Genomic DNA, 15,580 nt, shown 5'->3' on the forward strand with positions numbered 1-15,580 from the left:
TTATACCTCTATTTCTCCTACCCAGTGTTGCCAACTTAGCGACTTTCTCGCTAAATCTAGCGACTTTTCAAAGCTCCTAGGGACTTTTTTTTGTCAAAAGCGACTAGCGACAAATCTAGCGACTTTTTCTGCCGTTTTGGAGACTGATAGGAAAACTCGGCTCATTCTGCAGTTACTGTCCTCAACAAGCAGCAGGTGCTGCTGTGAGCTTCTCCCCCTCCCAAAGCTCAGGCTGTCAGTCCAGTAACCCCGCAGCAGTCTCAGTGAGGGGAGGGGGAGACCCACATCACTCCACGGCCAGACGATAGATGAATTGCGCATGCGCGAAGTCACTACAGATCCCATCCAGACTTACGGAGCCATATAAACGAAAATGTTTCTTCACTGTCATACTAAAATAAACCACAGCATTTAGCCTCTAGTACAAAAACATATTTTGGGTGTTTTATACTCACTTTTTGGTCTATTCCACAACGGTAGGAGTCCTACCGTACTTCATCTGTGATCCTTGTTTGAGAAGTGCAGGGTCTCTTTGTCCAGACAAGGAAACACATCAGTCGAAAATGTAGAAAGTGTTGAATCAGACGGTCACAATGAAGCTCTTTATGTTTCTGCTTCTCCTGGGAGTACACGGCACGGCAGCAGGTGAGCTAGGATTTTATTTTATTTTTTTGCCTTTATTTGTGCTCATATCAAGTGAGGTCGTTTTTCCGAAGGAATCCCACGGTTTGTTTTATTACAATTGAATGCTTAGTTCTCGTATATCTTTGCAGATTATGGAAATTTTCAGAGAATGTAACAAATATCCATTAATTTTAAAGTTAGTAAATCCTGTCTGTTCATCATTTTAATTCATTTGGTTACTGTTGAAGTTTATCCGAGAAACTCTCTGACGTCATTTTAAGACTATTATGAGTGTACTTGTCATTTATTTCTTGTTATTTGTGATTATTAGGTCAAACATTTTAATTCTCTCAGAATCATTAAGGTCAGTGTTGCCAAGTCCGCTTATTATAAGCGACTTTGGGCTTGTTTTTTGTAAAGTCGCTTGCAAATCTCGTCGGTTGCGGGTTTTTGGGCTTGTTTTCTAAAGTGTAGTCGCTTATTTGGGCTTGCTTTGCTGGCTGCATAAACCGCTCCTGATTATCTCCCAGTTCTCCACAACAAAGCGAAACACGATAGTTTGTCCTTTTCCAGGATCCGTCCACTCCTTCGTTTCTCAGTTACCGCCCCCACATACACATGCAGAGCAACACCTGTGGATGTTTGGAGGAGCGATGTAGAGAAGACCCAACGCCAGGTACAGCGAATAGACCTCAGACCTCAACCCGGTCTCACGGGGATTCGTGAAACTGTCACGTAAGTTTTAGTTTCGGTTATGGTTAGGGTTATGGTTATGGTTATGTTTAGGGACGATGTCATGCAAAATATAGCGTTGGATTCGCCACGGTTTTACATTAAAAATATAATATACACATTCTTTTGAAATACGTTCTGAGTGGCACGAAAAGTCCGCCGTTTAAAATACATTGGTGTGCATTTCGTGGTGAGCGGCACGAAAAACATGACGAAATCGTGTTGGTGCACACGAAACCGAAACTAAAACTTACGTGACAGTTTCACGAATCCCCGTGAGACCGGGCTGCAGACCTCCGTGTCTGCGTCTCTGTGTGCCCACCTGCCCGGTCCTGTCGCGGGTTGCCTGGTGACAGACACTGCTACAGACGCTGCTGCAGCCGCGCGTTTAAAAATGCCTCCAGCCAAAACTCCACCACGTCCAAAGAAGCAAAAACATTTGCAAAAGTACAGACGTGAGTGGGAAGACTCAAACTCCTGGCTTGACAGCATTAGTGGCAATAGGTACAAGGCAAACTGTTTTCTGTTGCTCATAGACAAGCTGAAGTAAGGCAGCATAAGGAGACCAACATGTAAGAAACATGTGAACAGAGCGGACCCAATGAGCAGGTCACAGTTTATCATCATCTAATCATCTCCTGAAGTCCATATGGTAAGGGACACCATGATGTGATCAGCTAGATTTCCTACAGTATCTGGTTGTGAATTTACCAGAGGATGCTTATAATCATGCTGATGTGGTCATATACTCTACAGTATTTTAGTGACTCAATAAATGCCTAAGTTGTTTATATTTTTTAATGCTTTTAAGTTTTTAATAGACATTTATTGAATTGCCTATATGTAATCAATAATTGGACTTTGCCCATCTCAAGAAACACTCACTCAGAACTGTGATATGTTAAGAGTACTAAAGAAATAAATATATGCATACACACATAAATGTGTTGATACATTAATTGTGTTAAGATAAGATTTGTATTTAGAAATAAATGGGTTTTTTTAAATAATTTATTTGTACAGTAATCTGCATTGAAATGCTTTTTTAAAAAATACAATCAACCACTCCTTGGGTGGTCGTGGCCCTGAGGAGCCGTGGTGGGCGTCCTTTATTGTCATTTCTGAAAGGTAGCAGTCCTAGATTTTGCAAATGTGAGATACAGGCTCACCATGCAGTTTTAGCATTTAGTACAACATGGTGGCACGGAAAAGCACAAAAAAACCTCTGAAACCTTCTCATCCACAAGGCTTACAGACGCTGGTTCCACCACTTCAAAACAAAACCACACAAGACAAACAAATGAGCTAAAGATCGCCACGTACACAGCCTGTCGCACACATCCATCAGTGCTGTGGATCATCTTGGAGAATTAATTGGATCTACCTCGACTGACACAGAAGTCATAATACACTTTTATTTTAATCAGAGCTTTAGAATCTAAGTTTCTTTTCATCAGAGTTTAAAAATTTAAGTTATTAAAAGGTTATATTGACAATTTACTGTCAATTTAGTGCATCCAAAAACAAATACATATTTTTACTGTTATCAAGAGGCGTCTCATTGACATGATGTGGCAGTTCAGCTGTTGGGATGGTTTTGGGCTTGTTTCCATAGAGCTGACTGCTTGTTTCTATCGCGAGATCTGGCAACACTGATTAAGGTCGGTGCTGACCAAGCCAGGCCCGTCCAAAATGGCAGCATAAATGCGCAGCGCAGAAGTTCATGCACTGCATGAATAAAGAAAACATAGAAGCACAAAAATGATTGAAAGAGAACGTTTCTTGTCAACAACTACACATTATGAACTTCGCCTTTTCAATCTTTATATCCTTAAATAGTCAACAACGCATCCGTCAAATCGTAAGTGTTTGTCACTTCAAATATTTAGTGTGTAGGAGATAATTTGGTGGCAGTAGTCATAACGTGTAAAATAAATAAAAAGTCCGATTTTTCATTTTCATCAGGTGAGAGGAACATGTTCTTACAATATCATAGCTTGTCATTACATTTGATCATACGTAGTGTCTACAGATACGGACCCGTACCCGTAGCCTGTGGCCTACGGATTCGGCACTTTCCATTTGCTTCTTTAATTCTCGCTGCCTGAAATACCCCAGCGCCCCCTATCGAGTGGCCATTTTCACGGCAAACAGGACTTCCATGTCGATGGTTTATAATAGAGTATAAGATGTATTTCAGTAGCTCTATGTCATGGTTAACGTTATGTAACAGCTGTATATATACCAACAAAATCACGGCATGAAACAATGGCAATGTATATGTCATATATGCCCTATATCCATACCTCTAGTACAGATGCTACGGGTACAGGTCCATACCTCTAGCATCAACCTTGATCAACCTAGCTCGTAGGTGTCGATAGGTTACTGGTTGGTTTTGTAGTGAAGTGTTTTTTTTCCTGTGTAGAGCATCAGTCATGTAATATGATGGCATTGCTTTTTTGAAAGGTTCAGTAATACTGGGTTTGAACAGCTTTCTAATAATCACGGGATTGATGGTAGTTCGGTAAAGTTGGAAAGATATAGGTTCGGACTTCCGGCATCTATAACTCACTAGATGTACGTTGTCAAAACATAAACGATGCCTCTTTCCCATCGTTGTAAGCAAGACAATGTGCTACACGGACAGTTTCATCAAAAGTCGCTGTCTTTCAAGCTGCAGAAATAACATTAGTGTCTATGAGCAGCCAGCTGTGCAAGGAATGAACAGGGACTGTCTGCAAATTGCAAAACCGCTGCAAAAGTGAAGAGAGACACAAATATTCAACAACTTAACTCTTATATACTGTAGTGTCACCAAAATCACTGCAGCCATCAGCTGGCTCCTGCTGATCATACTACAACTCTTGATTAAAAAAAATCATAATTTTAAGGAATTTCTATTGGTAAAAAAATCAATAACTTCATTCTTGTGTACTGTAGAGAAATTAAACTCTGTGTAACCATCAACTTGACTCCCACTGGTCACACTACAACTCTTGGTTTGATATTAGATATTTTTTTCGGAATTTTAAGGAATTATTATAACGAAAAATAATCAGTAACTTCATTCTTGTTTACTGTAGTGTCACCATATTTACTGAAGCCATCAATTGGCTCCTGTTGATCATACTGCAACACTTTGTGTTATATAACAATAGTTTTTCATAATTTCAAGAATTTTTATGAGTAAAGAAATTTAATAACTTAACTCTTATATGTTGTAGTGTCATCACAATCACTGCAGCCATCAACTGGCTCCTGCTGGTCATACTGCAACTCTTGGTTTGATATAATATTTTTTTACCCAGAATTTTAGTGAATTTTTATTTGAAATATAATACAATAACTTCATTCTTATGTACTGTGGAAAAAATAACTCAAACTCTAACCATGATCTGAATCCTGCTGGTCATTCTACAGCTCTTGGTTTGATATAAAAAATAATAATAATAATAATTTGAAGTTTCTACAGTGAATAAGAGTGAAGTTATTGAATTTTATTACCAATCAAAAATTCTTAAAATTATTATTTTCGAATCAAGAGTTGTGGTATGATCAGCAGTAGCCCATTGAAGGCTGCAGTGATTTTGTTGACACTACAGTACATAAGAGTGACGTTACTGAATTTTACGACAAACAAAAATTACTTAAAATTATGAAAAAAATATTTAATATCAAACCAATAGTTGTAGTGTGATCATCAGGAGCCAGTTGAAGGCTACAGTGATTTTGGTTACACTACAGTGTGTAAGACTGAAGTTACTGAATATTTGTTTCGTGTCTCTCTTCGCTGTTGCAGCAGTTGCGCTTTGACACCAATGTTATTTCTGCAGCTTGAAAGACACTGACTTTTGATGAAACTGGCCTTGTAGCACATTGTCTGGCTTACAAAGATTTGAAAGAGGCATCGTTTATGTTTTGACAAGCTATATCTAATGAGTTATAGATGCCGGATGTCCAAATCTGTGAATATCTTTTCAACTTAACCGAAGTACAACTTCACTGAATTCTTTGGGTGCTTCTGTGTCACTTAATTCTAAATTAGCCATTTTATTTTCTCTGAAACCAACTTTAAAATATTTAATTTTCAGATAATACATCAATGAATATGAAACTGTTGGGGCATTGAAATGTAACAGTGGATTTAATAGAGAGCATCTACTTTTCCAGAGTTTTAGAACAACATCTGTTGAATCCTGCTGGAGCCATTGTGAAGAGTGATGAGTAAATGCAGCCCTAGTCTTTAAATTCTGCTCATTTTTTTCTGTTATTTTTATTAAATTAATAATTAAAGAAACTAAAGATCTTACAGATCTCAAGAATACATTAGCTTTGGATTTTTGATTTCAGACTTTAAATGATCAGATTACAGGGATGCAAATAAATCACTTCAAACTCTGTTAATTTATCACTACAATTACACATAAATTGTTGGTGGAGTTGTTTGTGCTTTCTATTTTCAGTTTTTTTCTACTTTAAAATCTGTTTTGCTTTTTTTCTCATCTTTTTCTCAGCACACAGTGACTAAAAATTGCCTTGTGTTTTTATTATTTTTACCTGTAGGCATTCTCTGTGTCCAAATATCCAAATTCATTACTTTTTGTCCAAGTGATATTCAGAGTTTATGCAAGTAAAAACCACTATATAGAAAAGAAGATGAAAAAAGAGCCATAAGGCAGGACAAAATTGTTGAAATATCATAGTGTCGAAACTGCATGTATATTATTAACTGAAAAAATAAAGTCAATGTATTATTTTTCTTTAACCTAAATACAACTCTGTGTGTGTGTTTAAATATTAAGCCCTTCATAGATTTTTATTAGTAACTACTGATTTTATTATATCTTGGTCTCTTATTTTCCACAGCCTTACCCAGATTGCTGTACTGCATGTTTGTATTTGGAGTTTTCTGCTTCCCTCAATGCTATTTAAAACAGTGACACTGTGTTTTCTTGTGCCATAGTTACACATTCGCTGCAGTACTTCTACACGGCATCATCAGGAATACCCGGCTTCCCAGAGTTTGTCAATCTGGGAATGTTGGATGGTGTACAGCTGGACTATTATGACAGTAACATCAAGGAAGTGATTCCCAAGCAGGACTGGATGGCCAAGAATGAAGGACCTGAGTACTGGGAGAGAAACACTCAGAAGTCCATTGGTGATGAGCAGACCTTCAAAGCTAACATTGAAGTTGCAAAGCAGCGCTTCAATCGGACTGGAGGTGAGTAATGAACAGTTGTTCAGAAACATGTACACACACAGTCGCTTTTTATCTCGCTCTCTCCCTCTCTGTGACACACACACACACACACACACACACACACACACACACACACACACACACACACACACACACACACACACACACACACACACACACACACACACACACACACACACAACAGTATACCATGTCTGCTTCTCTTCCTTCTTTAATTTCAGTGTGTTAGTGGAGGCAGTGTGTGTCTGTGGTGGAGACAGGAAATGGAGTGTTTGGATCTTAATGTTTCCCAGCAGATTCTGTCTCAGTCTGAGATGTTCACACTGTTCACATGATGATTGTCTGTTAGAGGTAGATAACAGCAGATGTAGATGAACTGGTTAGAAATGTGTTGATCAGTGAGTCTTTGTGGGAAAATATGTGATTTAAATGATGAACAAAAGACTGCTGCAATCTCACATTTATTTACTGCAGTCTTGATGTCTGTTTGTCTCTCAGGTGTTCACCTTGTTCAGAACATGTACGGCTGTGAATGGGATGATGAGACAAATGAGGTTAATGGATATCATCAGTATGGTTATGATGGAGAAGACTGGCTATCATTTGACCTGAAGACTGAGACATGGGTCGCTCCAAAACAACAGGCTGTCATCACCAAACTCAAATGGGAGAAAGACAAAGCTCCAATATCATACTGGAAGAACTACTTCACCAAGGAATGTCCTGATTGGATAAAGAAGTATGTGAACTATGGGAGGAGCTCCCTGATGAGAAAAGGTAAAATCACATGACCTGATTTGATGTTTTTGATAAAATGTTAATTTGCCTCAATTTCTGATGTACGTTGACATTGTAATAACCAACCCACTGTGTCTAAGTTTACACTTTCTTTTTTCTCTCCTCTGCCTCCCTCATCCTTTCCTCCCCCTTTTGTCTTTTCGTTTCTGTCTCTTTTCGTATCTTTCCTCTGCTTTTTTTAACTTTCTCTCATGTTCCCATCTCTTCATCTCGTTCTTCTCTTCTGTACCATCACCCTCTTCTCTGAACTACGCTTGACATTTGAACTCCATTACACATAAATGTAGATATTAGTATTCAGTTAATGTAGAAACTATGAGGTGTCTTTCTCTTGTCTCTCCAGATCTTCCCTCAGTGTCTCTCCTCCAGAAGACTTCCTCCTCTCCGGTCACCTGCCACGCTACAGGTTTCTACCCTGACAGAGCCGACTTGTTCTGGAGGAAAGATGGAGAGGAGCTTCATGAGGACGTGGACAAAGGAGAGATCCTCCCCAACCATGATGGAACCTTCCAGATGAGTGTTGACCTGAAGATTTCATCAATCGCTCCTGAAGACTGGAAGAAGTACGACTGTGTGTTTCAGATGTCTGGGGTCAAAGACGACATCATCACCACATTGGATAAATCAGTGATCAGGACCAATGAAGGTATCACTGAAATCTGATGAAATGCTTCTTCACAGCTGCTGTAAAACTGATGTTATTCTTTCTGTTGTCTTTGATGGGATGAATTTATCTTCATAATGTAAATGTGGGTGTTTTTGATCAGTGCTTTCATGTTTGCTTGCTGAAATTACTGCCGCTGACAAGTGATTCGGATCGGTGAACAACTTAGATTTGATGCTGATATTTTTACCTTTGCATGGTGTTTGTAACATGGAGAGTATTTATTTGTTAAAGCATTCAGACCTCAGTGACAGTTTATTCTTTATTCGTGATTTTCCATCATTCAGATACAATCACAATTTGCAGCAGCCTTTTAAAATTATGTACAATATTGTAAACCACTTTTCAGCAGGCCAATATTTTTAAAAAAAATCAAACAGTTACAAGCTTCACTACTACGTTTGTGGTCTGAATATTCACTAAAATACACTTGTAATCTCTCTAGTTTGTGGTCTTCGTTAAATGCTCGAATGACAGAAGTTACATTGATGAACATAATCTGACCATCCAGAGGTTCAACAGTGAGATAAACAGGGTGAATGTCTGGTTTTTGTTCCAGGTTCTTCAGGGTTCCCTGTTGCTGCTGTTGCTGCTGTTGTTGGAGGTGTTGTAGGACTGTTGGTCCTGATAGCCTGTATCACTGCAGTTGTCATCTATGTTGTCATCAAGGGAAGAAAATATAAAAGTGAGGAACAGTACATGTTTTTAATCATCTTTTAGGCCGTGTTAGTTTCAATGTACATCAACATTTGTAGTTTTTTTGTTTTTTTTCTTTATATTTTTCATGTCTGCAAAGTCTAAATATCAGATATTTGACAGTTAGTTGAAATGTTTTATACTAGAGCTTTTATTGCTGTCCTTTCATACATTCTGAATAAATAACACCTCTGTAATGCTGTTTTCTGTATTTCAGGCTTCAGTCGTAGCAGCAGTAAGTATTTTACATGTTTCAAGTTTATTTTCTACTTTTGAACTCCTTCTATGAAGATTTTTTTAAACATCCATTGGAGCAACTTGATCACTAAACCACTAAAATCAAGTTTTGTCTCACAACATAATTCTCTTTTTCACAATGAATTGTTTTGTTTTTTTAGGCACTTCTGAAACTTCGACTTCCTCTGCCGAAGATCTAGACCCTAAGAAGGTGAGTCCATTATCACGTAAATGCAGCTCACCGAACTAAACACACATGTATTTATTACTGTGGTTTCACCAGACATTCAGAAACATTTAGACATGCTGTTGTCCTGTGATGTTTTATATTTAAAATATTTGTCTGACTGATTTCTCACTGTGTGATTCATTGTAACTACAGAATAAGATCTAGATGTAAAGTATAGAGTGAAAGGTGACAGAATGCGATTTATGAAAAAGAAAAAGAACAGCTTCATTATTTATCTTTTTGTTCAACTGTCTCAACAGAACATCAGCGGTGAACAGAAGAAGATGCTAAAAAACTAATGAATGAATGTGGAATCAACAAATCTCAGTCTGTGGTTTTTAATCTACAAAACCAGGCGAAGTACAAAGTCTTCTGAGTTGAAATCAAATTGTTCAAATGTGTCTGAATTTCCTCTGTGAAACATTTTGCTGATTGTTCTGCCTCGAGTCATCATTTTTTTCTAGTTTACCAGCATCCAGGGTTCATTTCTGTCTACATGCTGCCATTAAATGCAGTTTGTGTTTTTATCCCCTGCCGGCCATAGGCACGAAGGGGGATATTGGCGTGGGCACGTCTGTCCGTACATACGTACGTCCGCATTTCGTTTCCGGAGCATATCTCTGAAACTACTTGAGGGATTTCATTCATATTGCACCCAGGCCATCTCTATATAGTATAGATGTGCCTTTTGGGGTGTATGACCTTGACCTGATTTTCAAGGTCATAGTGAGGCACTTCAAATATTTTTTTGTTTCCGGATCATAGCTCAGAAACTAGTTGAGGGATGTCAGTCATATTGCGCACACTAAGCCTGTTGGGAATGTAGATGTGGTTTTTGGGGTGTATGACCTTGACCTGACTGTTTTTTTTTATTGTAGTGAAGATGTATCATTTTGTAGGTGTATCGTCCAGTATATATTATTATTTCTTGCACTTAGAGGTACTCTATATAAGACGGGGGATGTTTTAAGCGGAGCGTGTTTATTCTTTTCTTGGTAAATGTTCTGTCAGAAGTTTGACTGTCGAGGTGAATCTTCCTCTGAGTGAATGAATGACACGTCAGAGGTGATGCTGCTGTCCAGATGTGTCGGCAGATGTTTTGTGGAGAAGAATCACTGCAGCAGCTTTCTGAGGTCAAAGACAGGAAGAGAGAACAAACAGCTGCTCTTCATGTTAACATAGCTGAACAGAGCTTTGTGTTTGAATTAATGACTGATGAACACTGATTATCCTTTTGTCAGTCGAGTTCATCAAATGATCAAAATGGAGCAGATTTTGGTTTAACACAGTTGATGCAGGATTTCAGTCTCAGCCATCTGACATGTTGATCAGATTCAGATCTCTGATGGTCTGTAAATGGTCTCTAATCTGTGCAGCTGTTTTAGTGGGTTTGGAAATTAAAGTTTTGCTGTTTGATCAACATTTATATGTCTACATGCAAAATTTTATTTTAGAGTTTAGCAGGTTTTCTCAATTAGAAATTTTTCCTTCAGATTTTTTTCTTCATGTGAAATTTTTCTCAAAGCTTTGTTTATTGGCTTATATTTATTTGTCATTTTTCTTTGGGGTCGGTGTGTGGTGTCTGGATTATTGAGGCCATTGTTGTGCCCAGTGTGATACAGATTAGAATTTAATGCTTAAATAAAAACAAACTAAGTGTGTTTTGTGTTTTTTGTTCCAAATGTAAATGTAAAAGGATTTTTTTATTTATTTAGCTGATTAGGTGGATAAATGTATATATGTATATTTATCCTAAATTGAGAAATTCTTGAAATTACGGCTTTCTTTTTTTTTTTTTACTGCTCATGACTCTTCATTGATGCTAAAAACATTTTTGTAGATTTTTTTTCCATAACTTCTAATTCATTGAATACGTCTGCTGTGAGTCATTTATGAGGAGAAACTGACAGATTGAGACCAGCAGAAATGAATTTGACATCTTCAGGTAGGAATAAACCATTTAAGAGGAGTGTACTTTAATTTGTCAATTTCGAGAATTCCACAGCCATTTAAATAAAGTTGGCTTGTCTATAAAAATTTATGTGGTTCTGAGGTGGTTTCCCATCATGACCTCAGAGGAAGATACAGGATGTGTCCAGAGGGGGCGCTGTCACTCTGCCTACTATAAACTGATCAACTCAGGTTTTTTATATAGAAATCTTTAGTTAAAGAAACAATGTAGTACAGTGCGCCACAATACACTGTAAAAAATAAGTCGCCAGGGGCTTACAAACACTCAGGTGTAGCACCTCAGAACATTACATTATACAAATATATTAAAAAGAGCACACAGATCAACAGTCTTAATGGCCTTCATATTAGTGGAATGTCTAATAGTTTTAATGTATTGTTTGACCTCATTATCATAAATGGAAAGAATTGGTTTCTGATTACTGTATAGACATTTGTTGATATGCCATTTGGCTAAATATATAATAAGAGTAATAATCTAAAATTGTTTTCTTTTGGCAGATGGATCCTCAGTGAAGCCAAACAAAAATATGTTCAAAGCATAAGGAAAAATCTGAATCAATACAAGTAGAAATCAATTTGCAAATATCTTCCCATAATTTGGTGGAGAAGGGGCAAGACCAAAATAAATGAAATGCATCTTCAGGGTGTCCTTCACAGAAAGAGCAATTTATGTCTATGTCTTTTTTTTAAATTGTTGCAAAAAAACTTTTGATGGGTAAAATCTGTGAATTATTTTAAAAGGTACTTCTTTTACTTTATATCTCTCTCTCTCTCTCTCTCTCTCTCTCTCTCTCTATATATATATATATATATATATATATATATATATATATATATATATATATATATATATATAGCTGGCAGGTTCCAGGTCTGTCTCGAGTGAAGGTTATTAATAAAAGTGTTCCAATAAGATCCCACATATGGGACTGATACGACATCTTTCTGAAATAATGAGCGTATACGACGATTACTATTGCTTGTTGAGGAGAAACAAATCTGACCAATTTCAAGTTTGGTTGGATCAGTGGGTAATAATGTTGGAGTCTGTCCTGCTGTACTTCCAAATAACATGATTACTCCTTTGGGGATTGCATTTATAACAATATTAAATTCATTAAGAGGGATTATGATACTATATTTTACAGTAAATTCTTGATATGTCATGAGTGACCCATCTGGGTTAAACAACTGATGAACCAAGAGTATTTTGTGAGTATACCAGAAAGGGTAAAACAAGGATTTGTTTCTGTATAAGATGTTTTTATTGTTCCATATGTAGTATCTGTGTGGGGAGAAATTATGTTTATAGATTAATGACCAAGAGAGAAGCAACTGTTTATGGAAGCTGGATAGTTTTGAGGGGATTTTTCAACACTGTAATTACAAAATAAATGGAAATTTAGGCCTCCTAATTTAGAGAAAATAAAATTTGGTATGAAGTTCCAAATTGAGGGTGGGTTTTTAATGAATTGTTTAAGCCAATTTATTTTGAAAGTATTGTTTAAAGTGTAGAAGTCTTAAAAGTTAAGTCCACCCTTATCATATGAGTTCATTATTACTGATTTTATAATATAGTGGATTTTGTTCCTCCATATAAAGTTCTACAGCAACCTGTCAATATCTTTTAAGACCCTTTTGTTAATATCAAAAGATAAAGCAGCATATGTAAGACGGGATATTCCCTCAGCTTTGGTCAGCAAAATTCTGCCTTTCAGTGACAAATCTCTTTGTAACCACTGGTTCAATTTTTTCTGAGTTTTGTTAATAATTAGGTCAAAGTTCAGATTGCACCTGGTTTCTTTATCTTTAGTAATGACGATTCCCAGGTAAGTAATAGTGTCTTTTGTATTACAAATGGAAGGGATGTCACAATATTTCAGAGTAAGCAATTCACATTTCTTTATGTTCAAGCAAAGTCCAGAAGCAGCAGAGAAAGTATTTATCAAGTCAATAGATAAAGGTATCTGAGAGAGATCTTTTAAAACTAATGTTGTATCATCGGCCAGTTGGCTGATAACTTCGTTACCAGCTATTGAGATACCTTTTAATGGACTGAGCTTTATAAAGTCAGTGAGTAGCTCAGTGCAAAGCAAAAAGAGATAAGGAGATATGGGGCATCCCTGTCTGACCCCACGTTTAAGAAACAAGAAGTACCAGCATGCAATCTGATTGAGCAGTTTCCATTTATATACATTGTTTTGATAGCACTGCTGAAATAAGAACCAAAGCCAAACTTATCTAAGGCATGGAATATGAATTTATGTTCAGTTGTGTTGAAAGCCTTTTAAAAATCTAAAAAATGGATCAGACTTTCATCAGAGCATAAATCAGAATAATCAATTAAGTCAAGTACTAGTCTAATATTGTTGGAAATATGTCTGTTTTTCATGAAGCCGGATTGAGTCTCATCAATTATTTGATCTAAAACTGATTTTATTCTTTTAGCAAATATCAATGCAAATATTTTATAATCATTATTAAATAAGCAAATTGGACGCCAGTTATCAATAAGGAGCAGATCTTTCTTTGGTTTTGGTATTAGTTATGAGGCCTTGGGTTCAGGTAGGAGGAAGGGCTTGATTGCCGATACCTTCTAAGAAAAGACTGAGGAGGAAGGGTGCAAGCTGTTTGGAGAACGTTTTATAGAATTCAGAGGTAATCCCATCTGTGCCTGGAGACTTATTAGGCTTGAGGTGTTCGATAGCAGATAGAACTTCCTGTAGTCTTAGTGGTCTGTCACAGAATTCCTTCAAATCAGTGCCGATTAACTTAGTTTCTGTAAGAGACCCCAAAAAATGAGAGGTGGATTCTTCACAATATTTTGATTCATATAATTTGGTATAGAAATCTGAACAATAATTAGCTATTTTTCGAGGGTCATCTATCATGTCTCCATCAATATTTAGTTTTTGTATTGTGTTGTTTTTAGCTTGAATTCTTTCAAGTCGAAAGAAGTAAGCAGTGTTCTGTTCCCCTTCCTCCAGCCATCTTCTCCGGCTTCTCACAAAGGCTCCTTCGGCCTTCAATCTATAAATGTGGGCCAATTTGTTTTGTAGACTCATTAAATGTTGATGTTCACTTTCAATTAAATTTCCAGGTATTTTTTGTGTTATTGATGTTATTTCTGAGATTAGATTTTCTTCTTCAGCTTTTTTCGCTCTAGAGATTGAACTTCCGTATGCTCTAAAGCATTTTGATAGTTCGAATTTTAACAGTTCCCAATGACTACAGAATTTTTTTCTAATAAAGATATTTTCCAAAAATGCTCAATTAGCAAAAGGACAGTTTTGGAAACAGCTTCGTGTTTAAGAATAGAGCTGTTCAATTTCAACCTCTGGTGAATATTAGGATTTAGAGAAATTTGTATTGAAATTGCTTTGTGGTCTGAGTGCGGATATTGACACTGATGAGGCTTCTATCAAAACAAGTGGAAACCAGCCAAAAGTCTATGTGTGATAAACTAGTGTGTGCTTTACTGCTCCAAGTATATGACTTCACATCAGGATTGTTTTGTCTCCATATATCAGTTATACTAAATTTGTACATAAACTGTGTTAAATTAGAGGCCATAAAATAATTGGCTCGTGGAGGCCACCTATCTTGAAGGCCATCCAAAGCAATGTTGAAATCCCCACTCATCCACCTCAGCACATCTCAGTGTAATTATTCCACAGCAGCAGCAGCAGCAAAGTGAAAAACAGCCTCAGGTGTCTAAACATCAACAGGATTCTGGTTCAACAAGTTTTCACTTGGTTATCTGACTCTCCCTCAGCTTTGCCTACACTTCAAAGCCAAACAAAAAGTTCATTATTCTAAATTACATGTTATATTGTTTCTCCTGATAGTTCAGATACTTTGAGATCTAATCTAAAAAACAAAGTCCTTTTTGCTTATGGACTTAACGAGCTGTTTTCCTAAACCTCATCTGATATGCAGAAGATAGATTTTCACACATTATTATTAAAACAAAAACAAAGTAAAAGCCTTTTAAACTTCGCTGTACTGCAGGTTTTAACCGCTAGATGGAGCTCTAGACCACATTTAGTCACTGTAGTGGCACACAGACTCACATCCTGATATTTATCTCAACTTTTACATTATATTATATTATATTATATTATCGATCCATTCTCCACACCACTTTATCCTCACTAGGGTCGCGGGGGTGCTGGAGTCTATCCCAGCTGACTCGGGCGAAGGCAGGGGACACCCTGGACAGGTCTACATTATATTATATTATATTATATTATATTATATTATATTATATTATATTATATTATATTATATTATAATAATGTTGTGAATCCTGAATCCGTCCACCTTCCACTGCTGATCAGAAAATCATCACAGACCAAACATTTTATTAGGTTTGGCTTTATATCTCCTCCACTGTGGT

General features: G+C 36.9%; 2 protein-coding genes and 1 long non-coding RNA gene across 4 annotated transcripts in view; 2 read left to right on the forward strand and 1 right to left on the reverse strand.

The window, feature by feature from the left end:
- LOC127536227 (H-2 class I histocompatibility antigen, Q9 alpha chain-like) overlaps nucleotides 1-15,580 on the forward strand; it is an 82,169-nt gene that overhangs the window by 33,191 nt on the left and 33,398 nt on the right. Inside the window, exon 9 of one of the 2 annotated variants that reach the window (XR_007945230.1) lies at nucleotides 10,235-10,700. The exons of the other annotated variant lie outside the window; for it this stretch is intronic. The gene's annotated coding sequence lies outside the window, so the exon portion shown is untranslated. Of the gene's footprint in view, nucleotides 1-10,234; nucleotides 10,701-15,580 lie in introns of those variants that run through there. 2 annotated transcript variants of the gene reach the window in all.
- On the forward strand, nucleotides 532-10,002 carry LOC127536226 (class I histocompatibility antigen, F10 alpha chain-like). Its single transcript, XM_051956027.1, has 8 exons — nucleotides 532-645; nucleotides 6,323-6,583; nucleotides 7,082-7,360; nucleotides 7,725-8,027; nucleotides 8,605-8,730; nucleotides 8,959-8,976; nucleotides 9,140-9,189; nucleotides 9,468-10,002. The coding sequence occupies exons 1-8, from the start codon at nucleotides 594-596 to the stop codon at nucleotides 9,504-9,506; spliced, it is 1,128 nt and encodes a 375-aa protein (XP_051811987.1). The 5' UTR covers nucleotides 532-593; the 3' UTR covers nucleotides 9,507-10,002.
- The window catches only part of LOC127536250 (uncharacterized), a 37,812-nt gene continuing 29,953 nt past the window's right edge, over nucleotides 7,722-15,580 (reverse strand). Inside the window, exon 3 of the long non-coding RNA XR_007945241.1 lies at nucleotides 7,722-7,773. This is a non-coding gene — a long non-coding RNA (uncharacterized LOC127536250). The remainder of the gene's footprint in view (nucleotides 7,774-15,580) is intronic.

This window comes from Acanthochromis polyacanthus, chromosome 11, assembly GCF_021347895.1.
Source record: "Acanthochromis polyacanthus isolate Apoly-LR-REF ecotype Palm Island chromosome 11, KAUST_Apoly_ChrSc, whole genome shotgun sequence".
Lineage (NCBI taxonomy): Eukaryota > Metazoa > Chordata > Actinopteri > Pomacentridae > Acanthochromis > Acanthochromis polyacanthus.

Excerpts from the sequence above, each read along its gene's own strand:
- LOC127536226 (XM_051956027.1), top strand. The coding sequence starts at position 594 with ATGAAGCTCTTTATGTTTCTGCTTCTCCTGGGAGTACACGGCACGGCA. Across the intron at positions 6,584-7,081 it reads GCGCTTCAATCGGACTGGAG|GTGTTCACCTTGTTCAGAAC; the intron begins GTGAGTAATGAA and ends TTTGTCTCTCAG. Across the intron at positions 7,361-7,724 it reads GAGCTCCCTGATGAGAAAAG|ATCTTCCCTCAGTGTCTCTC; the intron begins GTAAAATCACAT and ends TTGTCTCTCCAG.